Source organism: Amaranthus tricolor, chromosome 17, assembly GCF_026212465.1.
Source record: "Amaranthus tricolor cultivar Red isolate AtriRed21 chromosome 17, ASM2621246v1, whole genome shotgun sequence".
Taxonomy (NCBI): domain Eukaryota; kingdom Viridiplantae; phylum Streptophyta; class Magnoliopsida; order Caryophyllales; family Amaranthaceae; genus Amaranthus; species Amaranthus tricolor.
In genome coordinates this window covers 17,081,090-17,103,824 of record NC_080063.1, presented here as the reverse complement: position 1 = coordinate 17,103,824, position 22,735 = coordinate 17,081,090, and the positions used below count along the sequence as shown (strand labels likewise).

Genomic DNA, 22,735 nt, shown 5'->3' with positions numbered 1-22,735 from the left:
TCTTTCAGAAAAAAACAAAACCCCCCATCCGGACTCTGCCTTATTCGAAACGCTGAAAGTGTTCTTTATCTTTACCTTTTTAATTCAAATTAATAAAAAGATAAAAATAAGATTTGAAAACAGCAGTAGAATTCAAAATCTAGTATATGAATTCCTAAATCTATGAGCTAGATCATAATGGATTAAAAACCTTTCCGTTTTAATACATGGATATCAATGTATTTTCTTTTTTCAGTTGTGATTTTGCATAAATTGATTAAAATTAGTTTTTTAACAATTTAGCAAACCAATTTTGGTTTATTTTGGGTGATTAGTGAGAATGTTGTTTTAATTTTTAAAAAAATGTTTTATTCTAACATTACTTTGTGTTGAAAGTAGCAACTAATGCTTAGAAATTATTTTCATCAATTACTGCCCATTATTTGTAAGATTCTTACTCATATTTGAAATAATATATTATTTTAGTTAAACACAACATACATTTAACAATAATTTAGAATGCTTGTTTTTTCTGAATTCTTTCTATATTATTATTTTCACAACAATTAACCAATAAACTCATGTAATGCTGACGCACCATTAATTGGTATGGAACAAACGAATAAATAAATTAAAATATTAAGGTTGAAAGAACTGTTTTTGAGATTTTGATAAGCTTAGGGCCGGTGAATCTAATTATTATTAGTTTCAAAATGATGTAAATAAATTAAAATATTAGGGCATTATCAGTACCCAAAAGTAAGAAATTAAACATATTATTCTTAAACAAATTAATTTATATCAAAAACACAAATTCTTGCGAGAGATGGTTTTTTTGTGAGACCATCTCTAATTGGGCCGGCTCATCATATATTTTTTAAAATATTATAAGTAGGTATTAAGAATAATGTAAGTAGACATTTAGGATATTGAAAGTAGGCATTATAAATACGGTAAGTAGGCATTAATTTTTAATAGGTTGGATTTGAGACTAAAATAATAGTTATTAATATACATTGATTTCCCTAAGATGCACATAACAATTCTTGAGTATTATTAAATGAAATATTGTTAATAGTTTTTCTGAAGTTGTAATTTATAAATAATAGCTTGTAGTAAATATCAATATATTCTGACTTGTTTTATTCATTCATACTCCATAATCTATATGTTAGCATAGAGTGATCGTGGTTTTAGCCCTATACTAAATACGATTCCAAAATCAAATACGACAATAAAATTACAATAAACTATGCGTTTTTTGAATTAGTAGCAAAAAAAAATAAGAATTTTTTTAAGCAAAAGGTGGACTATTAACAATAATTAAGAGGGACTAAAATCCGTTGATGAAATTAAAAAAGATTTATAATATACAAATGAGATTAAAGAAAATGATAAGTCTTTGATAAAAATAATACAAAATAAGTTGAACAGATAAAAATAATATATGATAATAAATAAGCGAGACGAAAACAGTAAATTCCATTTGTGAGCTTGAAAGATCAAGCATGATGGGTGGAGACTGGAAATGAAAGCGCATTAAGTGGTGCAAATTAGAAGCAATTAGTAGTAAATATTGGATCATCATTTCTAATGAACTATGTTTGTCTCTTCCTAACTAAATTCTTTCTTGATAATTACATTCGTCTTAGTGCTATGATTTTACAAATACTGACATGATAAAACAACAAATTTAATTAATCTAAACGAATTATCCCAAAATGAAAGTGCATTATTGAAGATTTTCCATAAGTTCTTTTAAAATTGCTACTGATTGAGGTTGTTTTCTTTTAGTGTGTCATTAACAGTACTAATAATATCATTCCTAGTTAGTACATTAGAAGTTCAATCTCATTCTCGACTTACTAATATGTTCACTCCGTTCATCAATCGCAAAAGTTGTGTTATCATACAAGTTGATGCACACACAGAAATCTTATGAACCTTTAGCACATAAATTGTTACATTGAAGTTCTACAATTGAGACGTGAATTTAGTACGCCTTATTCTCTTGTTCTTTCATAACGAATCTTTCAAATGTTTCATGTGCGTCTCTTCTAACCATAGCAGACATCCATTTGCTTGAAAACTTGATCATATACAATCGTTTTAGCAACCAAAAACTTATGGTTGTCGTTCTTGCAACCGGAGCAGCATGTCAAGGCACTCGGGTCTCATCTCTTGTCTAAACCCTTGTGCCACTAACCAAACTTTCAACACTTTATTTAGTTCCACCATCTTTCATTTTAGTTTCGACTGTAAATATATTTGTATCTCATTGGTTTATAACTTACACTATGTTTGGATAGTAAATTAGGAGAAAGGAAAGAAATGAAAAGAAAAGGGAGGGAAGGAAGGGGAAGGGGAAGAAAGGAGAGGGATAAGAAGGGAAAGTGTATCTTATTTGTTTAGAAGGAAAGAAAAAAGTATGAAAAATGAGTGTTTTTATTCCAAATCTTTCCACCTTATGAGAGACTATTTTTTAAAAAAAACTTATCCATGTTTTGCTTTCAAATTCCTCCCTTCTTTTTTTGTTATTCAAATAAGAGATTCTCCATCCTTCTAAATTCCTCCTCTTTTTTTCCCTTCATTTCTCTCTATCCAAACATAGTGCTGGTTAATCCAAAACCCGGGTATGCTATTCAATAACAAAACTAAATAATTCTTTTGTTCTTTTTTGACCATTTTACTTTTGTATACATTTCAAAGAAAATAGAGAGTAGGATTTTATCTTCAATACATCCCTCAGAAATCAAATTGAATTTCTCTCTTTTACAATCGACAAACAAAAGAGAACGAGGAAGTAGATTTTTCAGTGGTCTACAAAACTATAAAGACTCAATCCAAACCCCCTGATCCAAACATCACAGATAATTCAAAAAAGCAGAAAAGATAGCACGAAACAAAAATAAGCAAATACTCTCCTTGACCTAAAATACGAGAGTACAAAATGAATGTCTCAAATATTCTACAAAATTTAAGCTGGGAATCCACAGAAGGGTTAAGTGATGTTCCCAGAAAGAAGGGAAAATAATACGAAAACACGATTAAAGAGCGATATAACTGTAAATTATCATCCCATAAATAATCAATCATTCAGTGAACATGTAGCCCAAATTGAAACTTTACTACTTGGGCAGACAAAAAACAGCTCTCTCCCTAAGAACACAAGTGAATGACAAACCTGTGGTCATCATATAAGATCAGCGACGTTTGCAGGGAGCTCCTCGACCACCACATTGTAGAATTTCTGGATATCGTAAAGCATCTTCTCGTCATCACGGGTGACAAAGTTGATTGAAACACCCTTTCTTCCAAATCGACCACTACGTCCTATCCTGTGCAAATAGTTCTCCGGTTGGGTAGGCAGATCGTAGTTAATGACCAGTGATACTTGCTGCACGTCGATACCACGAGCAAGGAGGTCAGTGGTGATGAGGACACGGGATGACCCAGATCGGAATTCACGCATAATGATGTCCCTGGTGTTCTGGTCCATGTCACCATGTGTGGCTGATACGGTGTGATCACGGCTTCTCATTTGATCGGTCAACCAGTCGACCTTCCTCCTTGTGTTCACAAAGATCACACTTTGGGTGATTGCCAAGGTTTCGTAAAGGTCACAAAGAGTGTCAAGCTTCCACTCTTCCTTGTCAACGTTCACGTAGAATTGCTTAATACCCTCAAGGGTGAGCTCATCTCGTTTCACAAGAATTCTCACTGGCTTATTCATGAACTTTCTGGTAATCTCAAGGGCCTCAGGGGGCATTGTCGCAGAAAATACTCCAACTTGGATTTTTGGTGGTAGTAGTTGGAAAATGTCATAAATCTGTAAAAGCATAAGAAATTAATCCTGCGAATCAGACTAATAAGATTAGTATTGACATAAATGAAAACTCGAGCATGTCAAGCCACACCAACATAACATGCTACTCGTTACCTCACCATATAGTATCTATTATTCTTGTACAAGTATAATGAGGGTTCATAGAACTCCGACCAATTTGTTCCTGCCTCACATGTCAGAACTCGACCACAAACTAAAATCGCAATACCAGTAAATAAACCTCACTATAATAGCCTCCAATGAAAATTAGTAACAAGCAAACACAGGCACAGGCAGCACTAAAAATACCAACATAGTTTACATGAACATATCACTTTCTGAGCTATCATTCAACACACAAAGTTCCCAGTCCCTCTTAGTCTAATGTTTCAATTCCGGACAATCAAACTAAACAAAATGGGAGTAGCGGTAAAAAAGGATGGATAAATTTTTCTTTCAAGTACTGAAAGCTATTGGTATCAGATACAGTAATATCAGATTCAGGGACGATTAAGAACAATAAGATATACCGATTCAGAGTTCAAAACTTTTTTTCCAGTAATGGCAAAATGCCAATTAAAAGGCATAAATTAAAAAAAGATTTGTGGTTCAACGTAGCAGTAAGCAACAAACTTGAAGGCACTGATGTATAGCATACTTGTCGGTAAACAATTAATTATAAGAGTCGGGGTTTTAATCTTTTAAAACACAGTAGGCATGAAAGTAGTAACTGTATAAATGAAGTTCTGGATAACAAACACACATAAGATGCCACAACTTTGAGTGAAGGGAAAAAGTTGCAATATTGTCCAAAGACTAAATCATAACTTCAAAAAGTCATGTAAGCCAATTCCAGAACTTGCATATAAATGTGTACCATACCTGATCCTTGAAACCTCTAGAAAGCATCTCATCAGCCTCATCAAGAACAAACATTTTGATATTATTAGCACGAAGAGATTGTCTACGCAACATGTCAAAAACACGTCCAGGGGTACCAACAACGACGTGAACTCCTGAAGCAAGGATTTTTTGATCCTCACGAACGCTTGTTCCTCCAACACAAGCATGAACCTTAACATTCAAGTAATCACCGAGGGCTCGCATAACCTTCTCGATTTGTTGAGCAAGCTCCCTGGTTGGAGCAAGAACAAGAGCTTGGCAATCAATCAATTCATAGTCCAACTGCTGCAGGATACCCGAACAAAATGTGGCAGTCTTTCCAGTACCAGATTGAGCTTGCTGAATCACATCAAGACCCTTGCAAAAAGGAACAATTCCCCTTTGTTGAATGGCAGAGGGTTTCTCAAAACCTAACAAAAAAAGAATAAAATGAACTTAAGAATTAAGATAGATACACACAAAGAATACATGAATAAAAACACCAAATGCTTGAACTTACCATAGGCATAGATTCCTCTGAGAAGGTTCTCATCTAAACCCATTTTATCAAAGCTATCGTGAACTTCATCATACGAGGTGAAAAAATCATTTCCTTCCTCAGATAGTCTACATCAACGCATTCAAACCTTTCAATAACTATTAAAAATCCTCTATATTCAAGGATCGACTTCTATATGATAATAATACTCGAGTAATTCCAAGTTAAGGGATACTAAAACTTACAATTCAGACATTTTGTTGTCATAATGACGAGCATCAAACTGTGATCCTTCAGGTGCGAGTCCAGCCATAACTACATTGATCAAATAATACTTACACTCCATAAAATCACACAGTAAACTCACTCAAACAAAACATTGCTCAACAATCCCAATCAAGATAATTTTGAAAAGAAACATTACTCCCCAAAATCCAAACTCTTGCCTAGGCGAGAGTCACTCGACATTGCGTAATAGCATGTTTTTTGTTTCTCTACAAACCCAGCCTAGACAAGAGCCACACGCCATTTAGTTATAGCATGTGTACTTGTTTGAATGTTATTAATCTTCAAACAATGAAACATCTTCCAGCTAACCGTATATTGCAATCAAACAATCAAAAAACCTCTGATTAACCTCCAAAAATACCAATATAAACGATATCCAAAATCAATATGTCAATAAAATAATCCGACACAGTTAAATCCTCAAATTACACAATTTATTCACTCAAATCTTACTAGCTAACCATATATTGCATAAATACAAGCAACAAAAGCATCGACAAGAACAAGTATATTACAGGTTCATTTCGAAAACATTACAAGTTTGAACCAAAATCCACCAAAAACAAGACATAAACTTTCCGTTTTGATTAATTTACAGATGCGATTCATTAACTCAACAAATTTAGAGCAACAATTAAGAACTGTATCAGAATAGAACTTTCTGAACATGGTAATACAAAAAAAAAACCCAAAAGTATCAAACATCAAGAACATCAATAAAGATCGAAACACTTTCAACAGAAAAACACAATACAGCCCAAAATTTTCCAATTGTTTTACATAAAACATCGATTAAAATCAAATTTTAGACCAAACCAGATTTCAAAACAAAGAAAATTATACTTGTATAGATGTATGAATCAGTGAAGTGAAGAACAGAAACTTACTTGGGATCTGAAAGGAGAGAAAAGCTTATAGGTCTAAGAGAGTATTTGATGCAAAGAGAAACAATAGCTGCTATCCCAGCCGTATTTATATTAGGGTTTTTACAATCTTAAAGATCTGGAGCATTTATTGGACATGGGCAGGGCCCTACTTCGGTCCATGACCCGACCGAGTTTGCTATATACTCTGCAGAGTTCGATATCTGATTGGGCTTTTGATTGGTCTTTTATTATCGGATACTTTCATTTGGTCTTTTATTATCGGTTACTTTCATGTGAGACGGCCTTAGCCGTGCAACCGACCTTGACCCAATAATTTTTTAGAATATTCTAACATATTAATTTTAAGACTTAAAAGAACAATTTCAAAACTTAAAAATTCAATTTTAAGACTTAAAAGGCCAATTTCAAAGTTTTTAATATCAACTTTAATGTTTGAGTTATCCTACTTTTATAGTTGAAATGAGAATTTTAAGTCTTAACAATTAGTCGTTTAAGTCTTAAAATTGATTTTTAAAGTATTAAAGTTTACCTTTTAAGTCTTAAAACCGTCAAATTTCATGACTTAAAATGTCAATTTTAAATCCTTGAAATTGGTGTTTTTGGACTTCAAATTGGTCTTTTCACTCTTAAAAATTGACATTTTAATTTGTAAAATTGGTAAAAAATATATACAATTGGACCGACCCAATAAAACGCGTCTCACAAGTGAGACGGTCTCACCCAAGTTTTTGTGTTTTATTATAGAGTAGCTCAATGTCCAAAAAGAATAAAACTACACAAATTTACGTTTAAGACGTCTTATTTTGAGCACTAAGACGGTTGTATGGTGATATCATTTATATTGGGCTGAATTAATATATATTTTTTGTCTTAAAGTGACCACTTACAATTTTAAAATAATCACTTTTTATAGTCTTAGAGTAATTACTTATAACATTAAAACGATTACTTATGATCTTAAAGCAATCAATTAAAGAAATGGGCTAATTATATGTGTCCATCTCATGGTGAGACGGTCTCATACAAGATAGATTGTGCAAAATATTGGTTGAAATATAGACTTTTATATTTATACTTAAAATAATTGCAAAAACTCACAGAGAAAAGACTGTTTAAGTATGAGACGAGTAATAATGGGCTGGCCTAAACTCAAAAATTTTTATAAAAAAATTCAATTTCAACTTAAAGTTATCATTTCTGACATTAAAATGAGTAATTTCAACTTAAAGTGAATCTTAAATAGATCAATTAAAATAAAATATTTTAATTTTACCTAAAAGTGATCGATTTCTATGTACTATAGTTTATAACCTTAAACTGATTAATTATTTTAAGGTCTTCAATTTCGACGTTAAAATGATGAATTCAAACCTTAAAGTGATCAATTAATTATAAAATGATGTGATCACTTATAACATTTACAAGAAATCAATTTTGACCTTAAATGTATCAATTATGACCTTTAATCAATTATTGATCATGTATTGTAAAAATTTATAATTGGGCTGATTAGGCTATTTGGTCTCACATAAGGTATCTCTTGCATTACCTACTTTAAAATAATTACTTTTGATTGGTTAATGTTTAATATGACATTTTGAATGTTAAAGAGCATGGTTGACAAATGGTTGTAAATTGGAGTTGTTGGCTAAAATTTTGTTTAAGCCAACTGTTATAGAGATATTTGATTAAATTTATTCTTTGGTTGTTGGCTATTTATTAGAGCAACAGTTGCCATCAAACCAAAAGTTAATAAAAATATTACTATGAGTAGGTTTCTTTTATTTTTTATTTTATTTTATTTTTTTTTTGCCTGAAAGTGAACTTTTTGACTTGTATAAAAGTCTAAATATTTTTTAGTTGTTTGATGAACTGAAAAGATAAAAGCTAACCAAAAGGCTAACAAAAAAGCTAATTGTCAGTTACCATCAAAATCGACAGTCAATACTCTTGTGATGTATCCTCTCTTAATATAACAAATTCAAAAATAAAAATCTTATATTTTCATATTTTGATTAAAAATTAATAATTATTTTTAAATAATCACTAATAATCTCAACCCTAATATTAAAACTTCATAAATTTAAATTGCCTTAAATCTTTATAAAAGTACCTCTTAGAAGAGATAAGTATTTACACAAAGATCAATTTTTACATCTACATAAGAATCAAAATTAACTCATTTCCGCATCACTTTGACTATCACATTTATTATACCCGCCCAAAATCATTCCCAAAATCATTGCAATCAATAATTCATCATTATATATATAAGCCAGTCATAACTGACTCATTAATCCAAATTGAGCATTACACGACCCAAAACAACCTACATATAAAATCAAATATGATTGTTGGTATATATTTATATACAATCCTTCTTGTATGAGACCATCTTACTGTGAGACGAGTTCATACAAAATATCTATTATATTAAAAGTTTCTATTATTGGATATTTCACCTAAGTATAGGGCACGTCTTACATTGAGACTGTTTTATACAAGGATTTGTGATATTTATATATACATAAAACCAAAATCAATCAGATTCAAGATATCGTATTCGAAACTCAACCAAGCACTCAAATGGAGACATCTAAATCCGATTTATATACACAATACATGCACATCTAAAACAAGGTACCCATTTCAGCCACCACAACCGCCGCCACAAGTAGTAATTGTAGAACGACCAGCCGTTCCTACAATTTTCAACATCACCACGAGTCTCAGTACTATTGATTTTACAGCAAATGCATCCTAGAATACAAAAACAAAGGTATACAGAAGCTACGGCGCCAAACGCAACAAGCACCCCAAAACCAAAAGGGCTCATTTTTTTCGACTTTTGAATTTTGTGGCTTGTGCTATATCATTATTCATTATATATACTGTTGTAGCAGCTGATCATGTGCTAATAAAACTTGGTCAAGTCAAGTGTTTTTTGATGAATTTTCTTCGTGAATTCTTGTAAGAAGATGATCGTCGCCCTTCATTGATTTGGCTATCAGTATTAATGTACAAACTACCGAGATAAACTCGGCAACCATTAGCTCTATTCTAGGCTAGGATTATGCTAGGAGATATACACTTGCTAAACTTGATTATTTACCATAAATACAAAGTCAAAGAATATATTTGTAATATATTCTAACACTCCCCGCAGTCGTAGCGGGAGCATCACGGATGCTAAGACTGGCACGAAAGTCATCAAACAAAAGCCGTGGAAGGCCCTTCGTAAAAATATCTGCAATCTGATAACGAGAAGGAACATGTAATACTCGTACCTTGCCCTTAGCGACCTTTTCTCGTACAAAATGAACATCCATCTCAATGTGTTTTGTACGTTGATGTTGCACTGGATTGCCAGAGAGGTAGATGACACTCACATTATCACAATAAACAATAGTCGCTTTACGAATAGGAAAATGAAGCTCAAGCAACAAATTTCTAATCCAACAAGAATCAGATACTACATTAGCAACCCCACGATATTCGGCCTCTGCACTTGATTTAGATATAGTAGGCTGCCGTTTAGAAGACTAGGATAGCAAATTATCACCCAAAAACACGCAATAACCCGAAGTAGATCGCCTAGTGTTGGGGCAACCCCCCCAATCCGCATCCGTATAAGCTACCTATTTGTCAATAGAAGACTTATACAAATGCAAGCCAAAAGATAAAGTACCTTGTAAATAGCGCAAGATACGCTTCAGGGCACCCATATGGACATTGCGCGGATCATGCATGTGAAGGCAAACCTGTTGAACAACATAAGAAATATCTGATCTAGTAAAAGTCAGATATTGAAGAGCACCAACAAGGCTTCTGTAATTAGTGGGATCTTCATAAGGCTCACCATGAGAGGCACTAAGCTTAGATTTCGTGTCAACAGGTGTTAGACAAGGGCTACAGTTAGACATGCCAGCCTTGTCAATGATAGAAGAAGCATACTGTTTCTGAGATAAGAACATCCCATTCTTTGTACGAGTTACAGCAATGCCCAAAAAGAAACTTAGAGGACCTAAATCCTTCATTGCAAATTCAGAGCTCAAACGATCCATAGTATGTATCCTAAGACGGTCAGATGAAGTTGTAAGAATGATATCATCAACATATAACAGAATATAAGCAGTATCAGATCCCTGCCTATAAATAAACAGAGAATGATCAGAGTTACTGTTAGCAAATCCAATAGAGGTGACAAAATCTGCAAACCGCTGATAGCAGGCTCGTGGAGCCTGTTTTAGACCATAGCGAGGGCCTCTCAATAGACAAACATGATCAGGGCGACTTTTGTCACGAAAACCCATGGGCTGATGCATATAAACTGTTTCATTGAGATAACCATGCAAAAAAGCATTCTTGACATCCAACTGATGGATCGACCAAGAGTGAGAAATAGCAATGCTTAGAACAGTACGAATAGTAGTTGGTTTTACAACCGGACTGAAAGTCTCATCACAATCAATACCTGGCTGCTGAGTCTTACCATTAGCAACAAGACAAGCCTTGTATCGCTCAAAAGAACCATCAGAATTTCGTTTATGTCGAAAAATCCACATAGAGCGAATGAAATTCACATTAGGGGCCGAGGAACCAAATCCCATGTATGATTATCAATAAGAGCATTAATTTCATCTAACATTGCATTTTTCCAATTAGGGTCACTAATAGCACTAACTGGGTCCTTCGGTATAGGAGATATAGAGGTAGTGGTCATTGTGTTTAGGTTGAAAAAGTATTTGGGGTTAGGCTTTATAATGCCGTCCTTAGCTCGGGTGGTCATAGGATGAGAAGGGGGGGTAGGAAAGGGTGACGCGGCATGACTACTGGTGGTAGCAGACCTGCCGGCGGTGGCAGACGTGGGCTGGGATTGATCCTCACGTTGTGAGGAAGTGAGGATGGGCCTGTCAAACACGGGTTGGTGCAAAGTGGGGGTGTGCTGGGCTTCGGTGGTAGGAGAGCCCAGTTGCAAGGGTGTGACAGTGGAGCTTATTTGAGATGGTGAGATAGCGGGTGGAGGAGTGGGAGGCCCATTAGAAGAGATTGGGGATGTGGGCTGGGCTGGGGAAGGAGGAGGGTGTGGATGATTGGCGCGCAAATGGGGAGGTTGAGTTAATGGACTTGAATCCAAAAAATCGTAATCATCAAAGTTGGTTTGTGATATTTTGAGAATGGAAATTCGTTTTCTATAAATTTCACATGCCTACAAATGATGATTTGTCCATTTGATAAATTATAGCACTTCGAACCACAATGATTTGGCACGGGGCCAAGGTAGACACAAGGAGTGGACCGTTCTTGCAATTTGTTTATAGTAGTGGAAGGGAAAAGAGGAAAACATAAGCAACCGAAGACACGTAATGCCGAATAAATTAGATTACGTTGGTATAAAATTTGAGTGAGAGATTTATAATTTAATACTTTGGTTGGAAGATTGTTGAGAAGATATGTAGCCATGGCTAGAGCATGATGCCAAAAGGAATGGGGCAATGAAGCATGAGCAAGAAGTGTCCGAATGATATTGTTTATTGTTTTAATGTGGCGTTATGCTTTTCCATTTTGAGGAGAGGTGTGGGGACAAGATAGACGAAAGAGCATGCCTTGGTTTTCAAAAAAATTTTTAAGAGTACTATTAACATATTCAGTGCCATTGTCACATTGAAAGGTCTTAATGTTACGTTCAAATTGCGTTTGGATTATTTTATGAAAAGACTGGAAAAGATGTTTGACATGTGTTTTTTTTTTAAATTGGATAAGTCCATAAAAATTTGTTGTAGTCATCAAGAAATAATAGATAATAGCAATGACCAGAGGAACTAATAATAGGGGAAGTCCAAAGGTCACTATGAATAATATCAAAAGGAAAAACAGTGTGCGACATTGAATTATAAAAAGGAAGTTTAACGTGTTTCCCTAAAGGGCACAAAGAACAAAAAGAAGTACAAGCCTTATTACATTCAATAAATTGTTAACTACCTAAAGATCTAAGTACAACATCGCTAGGGTGTCCTAATCGATTATGCCAAAGATCGGAAAAAAGAGCAGTACAATTTGAATGTGTGACTCAAGAGTTGCCTTGACTGGAAGGAAAGATTGGATAAAGGTCACCGGAACTGTCAAAAGAAAGGGAAAGGAAGAGAGAAATAGAAGAGGAAGATTGATTGTCTTATTTCTTAATTTGTGAATCACAATTACAAATCTTTATATAGACAAGCTAACAACCAACTAACTTTCTCGCCAAAACCAACCAACTAACTAACTAATAACAACTCTTAACAAAACAACTAACAAAACAAAAAGAAGAAAGAAATAGAAGAGGAAGATTGATTGTCTTATTTCTTGATTTGTGAATTACAATTACAGATCTTTATATAGCCAAGCTAACAACCAACTAACTTTCCCGCCAAAACCAACCAACTAACTAACCAATGACAACTCTTAACAAAATAACTAACAAAGCGGAAATGATTACAATATTTTCCTTATTTAGTCAATTGACTAACTATCAACAATTAATTGTAACATGATGATAATTACAAAAACAGTTTGCTTGAAGGAATTTATAAGGTGTTAAATTTAAATGGATGATTCTGTTGAATTAGGGTTTGATCGGTTGAATATTTTGGAGCTTATTTTTGAAATATTCTTTTGGGAACTATAAAGCATAGAATTTACTAAGATTGTGTAAAGCTTGTTTCGGATTTGAATATTGATTAAAGGAGTGAGGAGTCAAATGGGTATGCTATTATATGAGGAAAATTTGGTTATTCTCTGTAATGTCACATAAAAAATTTTATGTTTTCTATGATTTTATACTTAGAATAAGTATTATTGGGGCAATTTTCTGTGAATTTTTGGATTTTTCTTTTTGTATTAACTTTGGATTGGAATGTGGAAGCTTGATGCTTAGATTTTGATTTAGAATATATTCAAATGTGATTTTGGGAAATTTAGATTGGGTATTTTCATTAGCCTGAAGTTGATTAGAAACTGTTCAAATGTAATTATGGAAAGATTAAGAGTGGGTATTTTCATAAGTCTAGTATTTTTGAAGGATTACAGGGTAAGCTGAGAGAAGAGGAGGGTTAGGTGAGAATCAAATTCAGTATCTTACTTGAGTTGAGAAATATTACTTGCGTTAACTGAGATAAGACTCATACCTAGTGAGTTCTTGATTCTTTCCCATTAAGTGTTAATTTGTTTCTGCGTACAATGAACTATGACGGCAAAGAGGGGCTGGAGGACGAATATATGGTGCATTTCAATTTGCAAAGAGATACAAAGAGATTGCAAAAAATGATGGTATGTGATTGGGGAAGTGAGCCTACTCCTAGATTAAGATGGTTCTGTTTAAACCGCATAACAATGGAGTCTGAAAATATATTTTGATGAACATAGTTCTAACGTTTAAAGAAAAAACTGTACTGGTAATTGGCTGCTTGTTGAATTTTTTGAGAAATATATTTTGATGAACATAATTCTAACGTTTAAAGAAAAAATGGAGTCTGGAAATATATCTAGGGGTAATTTGATATGGTAATTGTATATTTGTAACTTGCAGATCTTTGAGAATGTCAAGAAGAACATCATTTTGGGAAAACGTTCAGCAAGTGCACTGATCCTAAAATGAAATCCGATCCCTACGCCAGGCAGCAGGTAACTCCTCTCCTCTTGTTGGGCGTTTATATTTAAATAAACAACAAAATATTTTCTGAGTTGAGAAAGAAACTAAAAAAAGGCAAGCAGCACGATGGAAAGAAACCGCAAAATACGATAATAAAATGATTTTGGGTTGTTTCAATTGTTGGCTTTGCATGAATGGTTGGATTGTGTGTTCAATACAGTGTAACATAATTCGCCAGTTAATTCGTTTTTTGAATTCGCGATTCGCTCAAAATGATCATGTAATAGCCCAAACCGACCGAAATTCGCAAGAATGTTAGTGAATTATGTGACAATGATTGAAAAATTCATTCACAAGGAAATGTCTTGATGAATATTGAGTAGGTATGACCATCCAAATTTATGACTTGAGGATGTTGTATAGTTGAATTCAATCTTAAAATCAATAAAATATCAGGGCCTTGATTATGTTAGCATCATTGAGTGTCACAGATACATATTGAAGGAATTATTTTTGTTTTCTATTACAAGAAAAGAATTTTTATAGAATTATTTTCGAAGAAGAAATTTCTTTGCCTTGTAAGTTGACTTTCTCCGTCTCTTTGAAGTAACAATAATAAAAACTAACACATGAAGTGGTGAAGACTTTTAAATTGTATGAATGATGTTTAAAGAGATAAAAAATGCGTAGATTATGTTGAGTGTTCATTTTAAGTCTTACACCAAAAAAAAAGAAAGAGTTGACTAATATATAAGTGATCGAATTCCAAATTAATATGAAACCTTTTGAAAATGTGTCCAAAAACAAATACGTGCGAGTTTGGTTTAAAGCGAATAATATTAGAAAATTATACTAATGTGAATCATTCATGGCTGTTAGATCCAACATATGGATTTAAAGTAAGTTCGGGGAGAATTTTATAAAAAGAAAATGTGAAAGATAAAAGGAACAAACTAAAAAGGAACGTACAACTATTTCAAACGGTTTGAGGGCGTAGTTTGCAACTTGCAAGTAAATTTCTGCAAGTGAAAGGTCGACCTCAATCTATTTAAATTAAGACTTTAATATTATAAAATGCCTTAAAAGGTACATATTTAATCTCTAGTCCAATTTCATTTTTAGTCTGCATGAACATTTAATTTTAAATATTTAATACGACCATATTAAAAAAATGATCGGCATTTAAGCTTTTTTCTGGTCTTAAGAAAATTATACATGAATCCAAACATTCGTAGGTGTTATTCTAAGCCTTTATAATCTAAATTTATCTAAAAAAAAACATTTTAAAGAACTTTTAATATGCTAATATAAAATTAGTTTTACCAAGCAACATACCAACAACCACAAAGGGTTGTATGGAAAGTTGGAGCAACCAACCAACTCCCTCCAATTTTTTTTGTTTGTACTTTTGTAGCAAAATGGACCATAAAAAAGTAAAAAGTTAAAATTTGAAAGAATTAATAAGATGATGAAAAAACTGTAGCATATAAGTGGAAAAATATGAAAATTTTAGAATTATTAGTTGAGATGTAGAAAATGAAAATGAATAAAGAAAAATCTATATGAAGGACCATTTGAACTGATTTACTCTCAGATTGATTGTTATGTAGCTGACCTCAATTTTTCGAGATTAAGACTTTGACATTATTGTTGATAGAAACAAAATAATGCGAAAGCTGTATTTCATGTACCAATCATATAGTCACCCAACCAATTCAATAATATTTCATTAACTCAATGCCATTATTAGTTCTTATGCAGAATTTAAGGACGATGAAACTCGAATCTACACAACATTTCTCCTAAATCGAGCTTAATAGCTTTAAAGTTTCCTAACCAATCCATATAAATATACAATTAACAACTACATTAAGAAGTTATGACTAGTCAATACAATGATCGATTTTTTATAGGAGAAAATATGTGATTAATTCATTGATATTAATACTATAATTTATCTTAGGTCAACAACCAACCAAGCAGCCAAAAAAATGCAGGAAGATGTAGAAGTTGAGAATTAAAAGATCACCATGAATACATCTTCTCAACCTCTTCCAATGTTTTCGGGTTTTCCTCCTACCGAGCCTTTAATAGCATCGTTGATCACGATATCCAACGAGATTTCCTCAATCACTAAAAACCCACCTGTACAAATCAAAAACATCACAGCCATGACTCGAAGAATCAAACTTCTTTCTCCTCTGTTTACTGAGGCTCATGAGATAAAAACGCCGCTTCTTCCATCAACAATCCTTTGTTTTACTGAGCTTTTATCTTTGTTGTCGAGAGTTAAACTTCTAATCCAAGGTTGTATAGAGGGTAGTTACCTGTGGAGCCTTATTCAAACCGAAACCCTTTCAAAGGAATTTAACACAATTTTAAAGGAAATCGGTAAGGCTCTTGAAATATTACCTCTGCAATCATTGAACATAGAAATGGATGTTAAAGAACAAGTGGAACTTTTGCACAAACAGGTAAAACGAGCTAATTTATTACTCGATCCAAAAGAGTTGATACGAAGAACAGAAGTTTTGCGTATAATAGCGAATACCAAAGAAAATAATGATAAAAACTTTAATTTTCTTGATGTTGGAAGAACAAGAGAAATATTTAGTACAATTGGCTTGAAAAGTTCAGTTGACTATGCTAAGGAAATCTCAAAGCTGAAGGCAGAAGCAGTAAGTCAGGGCGGTACAGGTGGGCCCATAGTAGTTTCTAGAATTAATAGTCTTGTATGTTTACTTACATATGTAAGGTCTATGATTTTCAGTTATGAAGAGAGTGAGATCATTCTCGAACCGTCGAAGAAGAAAATTGGTTCTTCGTCTTTTCGAGCCATACTGTCGGATGTTCCTGATGGATTCCGGTGCCCAATTTCACAAGAGATAATGAAAGAGCCTGTAACTGTGGCGACAGGACATACATATGATCGAGACTCGATTACAAAGTGGGTTGATTCGGGGCGCAAAACTTGTCCGAAAAGTGGGTATAAGTTGACTCATTTTGCACTAATACCCAACTATAATCTAAAGAGTTTGATCCATCAATGGCACCAGGAGAACAATATCCATTTCGATGAATACACGTGGTCTTCCTCAGAGGCGTTTAAAAACAGAATGGGGAATCCGGGTAGTAATGCTGTCCGATGGACATCCGAGTTTTTAGTAGGGAAACTTGCAACCGCGTCTTCAGAATTACAATGTAGAGCAGCCTATGAGACTCGATTGTTAGCTAAAAGCAGTATGGATAATAGAAAAACGATGGCAGAGGTTGGTGCGATACCATTTCTGTTGAATTTATTAAGTTCTGAACATGCAGCAACGCAGGAAAATGCTATGACTGCACTGCTGAACCTGTCGATCCACAGCACGAACAAAATTTTGATTATGGAAGCTTCGGGACTTTTAAAGATAATAGAAGTCTTAGAAAGCGGGAAAACGATGGAAGCTAGAGAAAATGCAGCTGCAACAATCGGAAGTTTGACACTCGTCGATGATTACAAGGCCAGTATTGGAGCACATCCAAGAGTTATACGAGCTTTGTTACGTCTATTGAAAGAAGGAGCAACGACAGGAAAAAGAGATGCTGTTACCGCGCTAACTAATCTTGCACTTTACTACCCGAATCAGACCACACTTGTACGTGAAGGCGTTATACCTTTGCTAAATGACACACTATTTGATGATAAGGCGGGAATTACAGACGATGCCTTGGCACTGCTTGTATTTCTCTCGGGATCTTCTGAAGGATCGGAGGAGATCAGCAGAAACAAGAGTAAACATCTCATGCCCTTTTTGATTGATCTCTTGAGGTTCGGATCCTCAAAGGGTAAAGAGAATTCAGTCATACTTCTTTTGGCTTTGAGTAAAGATGGAGTTGAAGTTGTCAGACATTTGGATCCTCAAAGCTTTTCGTTACTTCGAAGTTTGGTAGGTAATGGATCATCTGAAGCTCGAGAAAGGGCTAGTCGACTTCTTAGGTTACTCATCAAATGTTGCTCTAATCCTACAAACTTTTAGTGTCGAAACAGACCCATATAATTATTTATTTCTGAAATTAATCATTTTAAAATTGTAAGTAATCATTTTAACGCATTAAATATATATGGGTCAGCTCAATAGACATAGTCTCACTATAAGACCATTTTATTTAAGAATTTGTACAAATTTCTCATAGTCATTTGTAATCAGGGTTTATAACCCATTTATATCATCATCATAACCTAAAAAAAACAAAAGAAATTGAAAGAAGACATACACATATTTAAACTATGAAAATTTAACAATTTTTTGTACAGAGGCTTGTGACCGGGCCATCGGAATACATAGGCCTTGATCATCATGTCATTATTTTTTTATACGTCTATGTTGAATAAGCAACTTTTTCTGCTTGCTATTTTCTTGTTTCAAAGATATGTTAAGTAAAAATAAATAGACTCATATATATATATATATATATATATATATATATATATATATATATATATATATATATATATATATATATATATATATATATATATATATATATATATATATATATATATATATATATATATATATATATATATATATATATATATATATATATATATATATATATATATATATCATGCATGTTTATAGAACAGGTACCTTACCTGTTGACTGTTGTAATCTTTTTGGTTCAGCAAATTTTCATTGATTTCCTTGACTTTTAGATTCATCCATGTTATAAAAAGACAATTGTACCACAGCTCGTCTATGGAGAAACCGTCTATTTAAAAGACATATTTTAAGTATAGTCTATTAAAGATTAATGCCTACTTATCATATTCTTAATGTCTACTTACATTATCCTTAATACTTATTTATCGTATTTTTAATGCTTACTTTCAATATCTTAAATGTCTACTGATATCATTCTTAATGCCTACTTATAATATTTTAAAAAATATATAATGGGCCGACCCATTTAAAGATGATCTCTGAAAGAGACCGTCTCTAACAAGATCATCATCATCATCATCATCCTACTCAGTATATCCCGCTCATAGAAAAACTAAAGCCAGGGTCTGGGGAGGGAAATACGGGGGCAACTCATACCCATAACGGAGAGCGCGGCCAAAGGAGTCCCCCAACTCGAGGAAGATGTAACACCCCGTATTTTATCGGGATAAAAAAATGTAATAAAATAAAACAAATTAAATAAGTATTATTAAATTATATTATTTACGTGGACAATTGTAATTATCGTTAACGTGTTTTATCGCGTAGTGTTTCTTTTTCAAAAAAAAAGCAGAAATAAATAAATAAATAAATAAAACAATAATAATAATAATTAAAAAAAATAAAATTAGGGGAAGGTAAGGGGTGGCCGGTTGGAAGGAGTAGGGGAGGAGTCTTGTAACTCCTCTCATAAGTGTGCATTATGGCACATTAAGTTCATTTCTTAATTGCCTATTAATCCTATAAGCATCATTTGAATTCTTCACTTTTCTAATCTTTCAAGTGAACATAAAAATTCAGGAAAATTTCTCCCCTTTGCTCTCTTGTTTCGGCATCTCAAAGAAAAAAAAATTGTTGTTCCATCCAATCTTTTGATCAAAGGGGTAGTTTAGTTGAATTGTTAATTATAGATTTTATATACAAGATTTCTAAGATGAATTATATTTTATGTATGATGATATCCTATGACTTTTAGGAGGATTGAGTATTTTATTTTTATATATAATTTTCTCTAATAATCCTTCAATAAACTTTAATTTGTTAAAAGGATTAAGTTATGTTTCTTTCAAAAAGAAAAAAAAAACTTCGTGATCTATATTCTTTAATAAAGTTTAAATTTGTTATAAGAATTAAGAATTAAGTTTATATTGATATTTAAATTTCTTTTATGATCTACATTTCTCTAACTAAATTTCAATTTGTTAGAAGAAATTTAAATGGTATGGATCAAGTAATGTAGTCATCCAAGAATTTATAAATCCTTTAGCAAAATTTGATTTGCTTGAAGGATTGTGTTTATACATATGTCTTGATTTAAAAGGGTAATTTGGTTTTATGAATTCTCTACAAAATTTTAATTTGTTAAGAGAATTAAGTATTTAATTTAATTATCATAATTTATGAAATTTTAAGTTTCTTGAAGGATTTTGTGAATGGGCATGTTTCTTTTTATTAGATGGCTTTTATGCTTTGTTGATGGGGTTTTGTGTATTAATATATGTGTGAAAATATCAGGTGGTTGTGTGATAGAAAAAATTTGTCTTGTTTGTTTTATCTTAGTAGTTGTGAAATTGGTCTTGTTAGATTTATTTTGGTCATGAGATTAAAAGAGTTAATAATTTGAATAATGTATATATATAAAATAAATAAATAAATAATAATAGTAATAATAATATAATAGGAGTTTCGGACAACAGCTGCTGCCTCGGTATTGGCGCCGATCCGGAAACGTTAGTCGTGTTCCATTGTTGTTTTATGTATCCGATGTGTTAAAAACTCGTTAAACGCTTAAAATAATTAAAAATAGTAATTGGATGTTAGAAATTATGAAATTTGGTACCTAAGGTAATTGACATGTTTCGGACGCAGTGGCGAAGTCGGATTTTCCATTTGAATTTTCTAACTGTCCGAATTGACATTTAATTTCTGGTTAAATTCGAATTTTTGGAACTAGTAAGATTTGGGTGAAACTATTTAAAATTATTAAGTCCTAATAGTGTCTTAATAGTATGGAGTGGATTAGATGTGTAAACACGTTCTAATACGTGATTTTTGTGTGTGTATGGTGTTTAGGACCTCGATTCATAAGAGGGTGAAATTTCTATCGTGATTGAACTTCGTTTTGTTTGCAGCGCTTCAAGGTAAATGCTTAGACCATACTGTTTACGTGGTTGTGCAAGTAGTGTTGTTTCATTTCTAATCGAGGCATTGTAAATTACATAAGGATTAGACATCTTAAATAATTTGAAAGAAGTTACTTGGAAGTTGAGGATTTATGTGTTTGTTAGCCAAAGAGGTTAACGTTTTGGTTTAGATTATTACAATTATTGTTTCCATGGCAGTTTTGGATCATTATGGTCACCATGGGGGTATGCATACTTTACCTCTGACGACCCGCACAAGACGGGCAACGTCTTAGGTCGGTGGTTTCCTTGGGATTAGCTCTCCCAAGTGTATTCCTCCAAAAAAAGGATTTTGATTTATACTTGAACGACCCGAACAGGACAGGCTACGTTACATGTTGAAATTATCTAATAATGAATGTATTAGAGCCTATGCATGCTAGGATAAACACATTGGTTGTATTCAACCTGTTTGACATTTGTATGAAGTTTCTGACGTGTATTGGATTGTTCTTTGGAACCTGCTACGTGTTGTCACACGGCGACTAGTAGGTTGATTGCAGGTGGGGACTAGAGTGAGGGCTCAACTTAGAACCCATAACCATCAAGATTATGTTTCCTTTTTGTAATAAGATTATGAGTAGAAATAACATCGAATTATGTAACAAGAGATTGTGTTGGTTTCTTTTCGCTTTCGTCTATTTTCTTTCTTTTATCAGTTTATCTAGAGGCCATTAGGCTCTCGAGTTGTACGTAAGAACTTCCGCTGACTTGTTTCTTTCGCTTTGGCACTATTTGTTTTTATTATATTTCTTTATCGACGAAACGTTGACGATTCTAGAGGAGACTTTTCTCTGGAGTTCGAAGAGTGACCCGGAATTCGTATTTTCATATGAATTTCCGAGCCACTTAAACCAGGCCGTTACAGAAGATAAGAGACGTGATTACACGTGGAAGATAATTTAAAAGCCTATAAAAAAGGGAACCACTACAAAAGAAAACAAAGAACTAATAGAGAGGAAACGATAAACGCAAGAGGTTAAGGACACTAAAAGGTAAACTAAGAGGACATCAGAAATCTAAGACATGGATATGACGTCTCCAACTGATCCTATCCCTAGTCAGGTCCGCAAAGAGGTTTCACTCATGCAAGTCAACTCTTATTTTCTCATCCTAAGTTCTCCTGGATCTTCCTCGACTCCTTTTACCCTCAACTTGTAACACCCCCAGAATAGGTCGGACTTTTGAAAACACCTTTAATGAAAAACATGAGCCAAAACCTACTCATGGGAGTGTTACCGCCACATCTATTTCTAATAAAATAAATGTAAGGCTTAAAGACTAAGAAATAACTTAATAACTTTAAATCCAACAAAGGGTCTTACAACATAAGAGAAGACTGAAACGCAATCTATGTCCATATAAAATTTAAACAACTTAAGGTAAAATTTAAACTGAAATACGACTCTAGTAAAAGTTATATTACTAAGTGATCCTCACTCCGCGATTCCCATGCAATTAATAACCTGCAATATAAGAATGCAAGAAAAACAAGGGAAAAACTCCCAAAATCAGGAAATTGAGTAATTCCAACTCCATCCCGTAAAACGATTAAGTTTGAAAATGATTTAAGAAAATAAAATATAATCAAATTGAAAATAATTTTAGAAAATAATATATAGCTGAGTTTAAAAGAAAAACAATTTCAGAAAACAATATGTATAATATAACATAAACCAATTTATTAATTTGATAATTAATAATGACAAACACATAATCAATTTTTAATTTGAGAGAACGAGAACGCCAGTAGGCCGAGGCTTTACCCCTATACCTACTTCATCAAGAGGTCGTCACCCCAAATAATTCAAGGCCAGCAGAGTAGTCTCAGGGAACCCTAGTGTGCACACCCCTT

At 33.1% G+C, this 22,735-nt stretch overlaps 2 protein-coding genes across 2 annotated transcripts; one reads left to right on the top strand and one right to left on the bottom strand.

The window, feature by feature from the left end:
- Positions 1-2,888: 2,888 nt before the first annotated feature.
- LOC130804148 (eukaryotic initiation factor 4A-9-like) lies at positions 2,889-6,494 on the bottom strand. The gene is made up of 5 exons (XM_057668485.1): positions 6,362-6,494; positions 5,432-5,501; positions 5,208-5,314; positions 4,688-5,118; positions 2,889-3,808 (listed from the first exon to the last, which is right to left on the bottom strand). Exons 2-5 carry the CDS (start codon positions 5,497-5,499, stop codon positions 3,173-3,175), a joined length of 1,242 nt encoding a protein of 413 aa, XP_057524468.1. The 5' UTR covers positions 5,500-5,501; positions 6,362-6,494; the 3' UTR covers positions 2,889-3,172.
- A 9,286-nt stretch (positions 6,495-15,780) lies between these two features.
- Positions 15,781-18,232, top strand: LOC130804162 (U-box domain-containing protein 1-like). Its single transcript, XM_057668510.1, has one exon. The coding sequence runs from the start codon at positions 16,022-16,024 to the stop codon at positions 18,008-18,010; it is 1,989 nt and encodes a 662-aa protein (XP_057524493.1). The 5' UTR covers positions 15,781-16,021; the 3' UTR covers positions 18,011-18,232.
- The last annotated feature ends 4,503 nt before the right edge of the window (positions 18,233-22,735 follow it).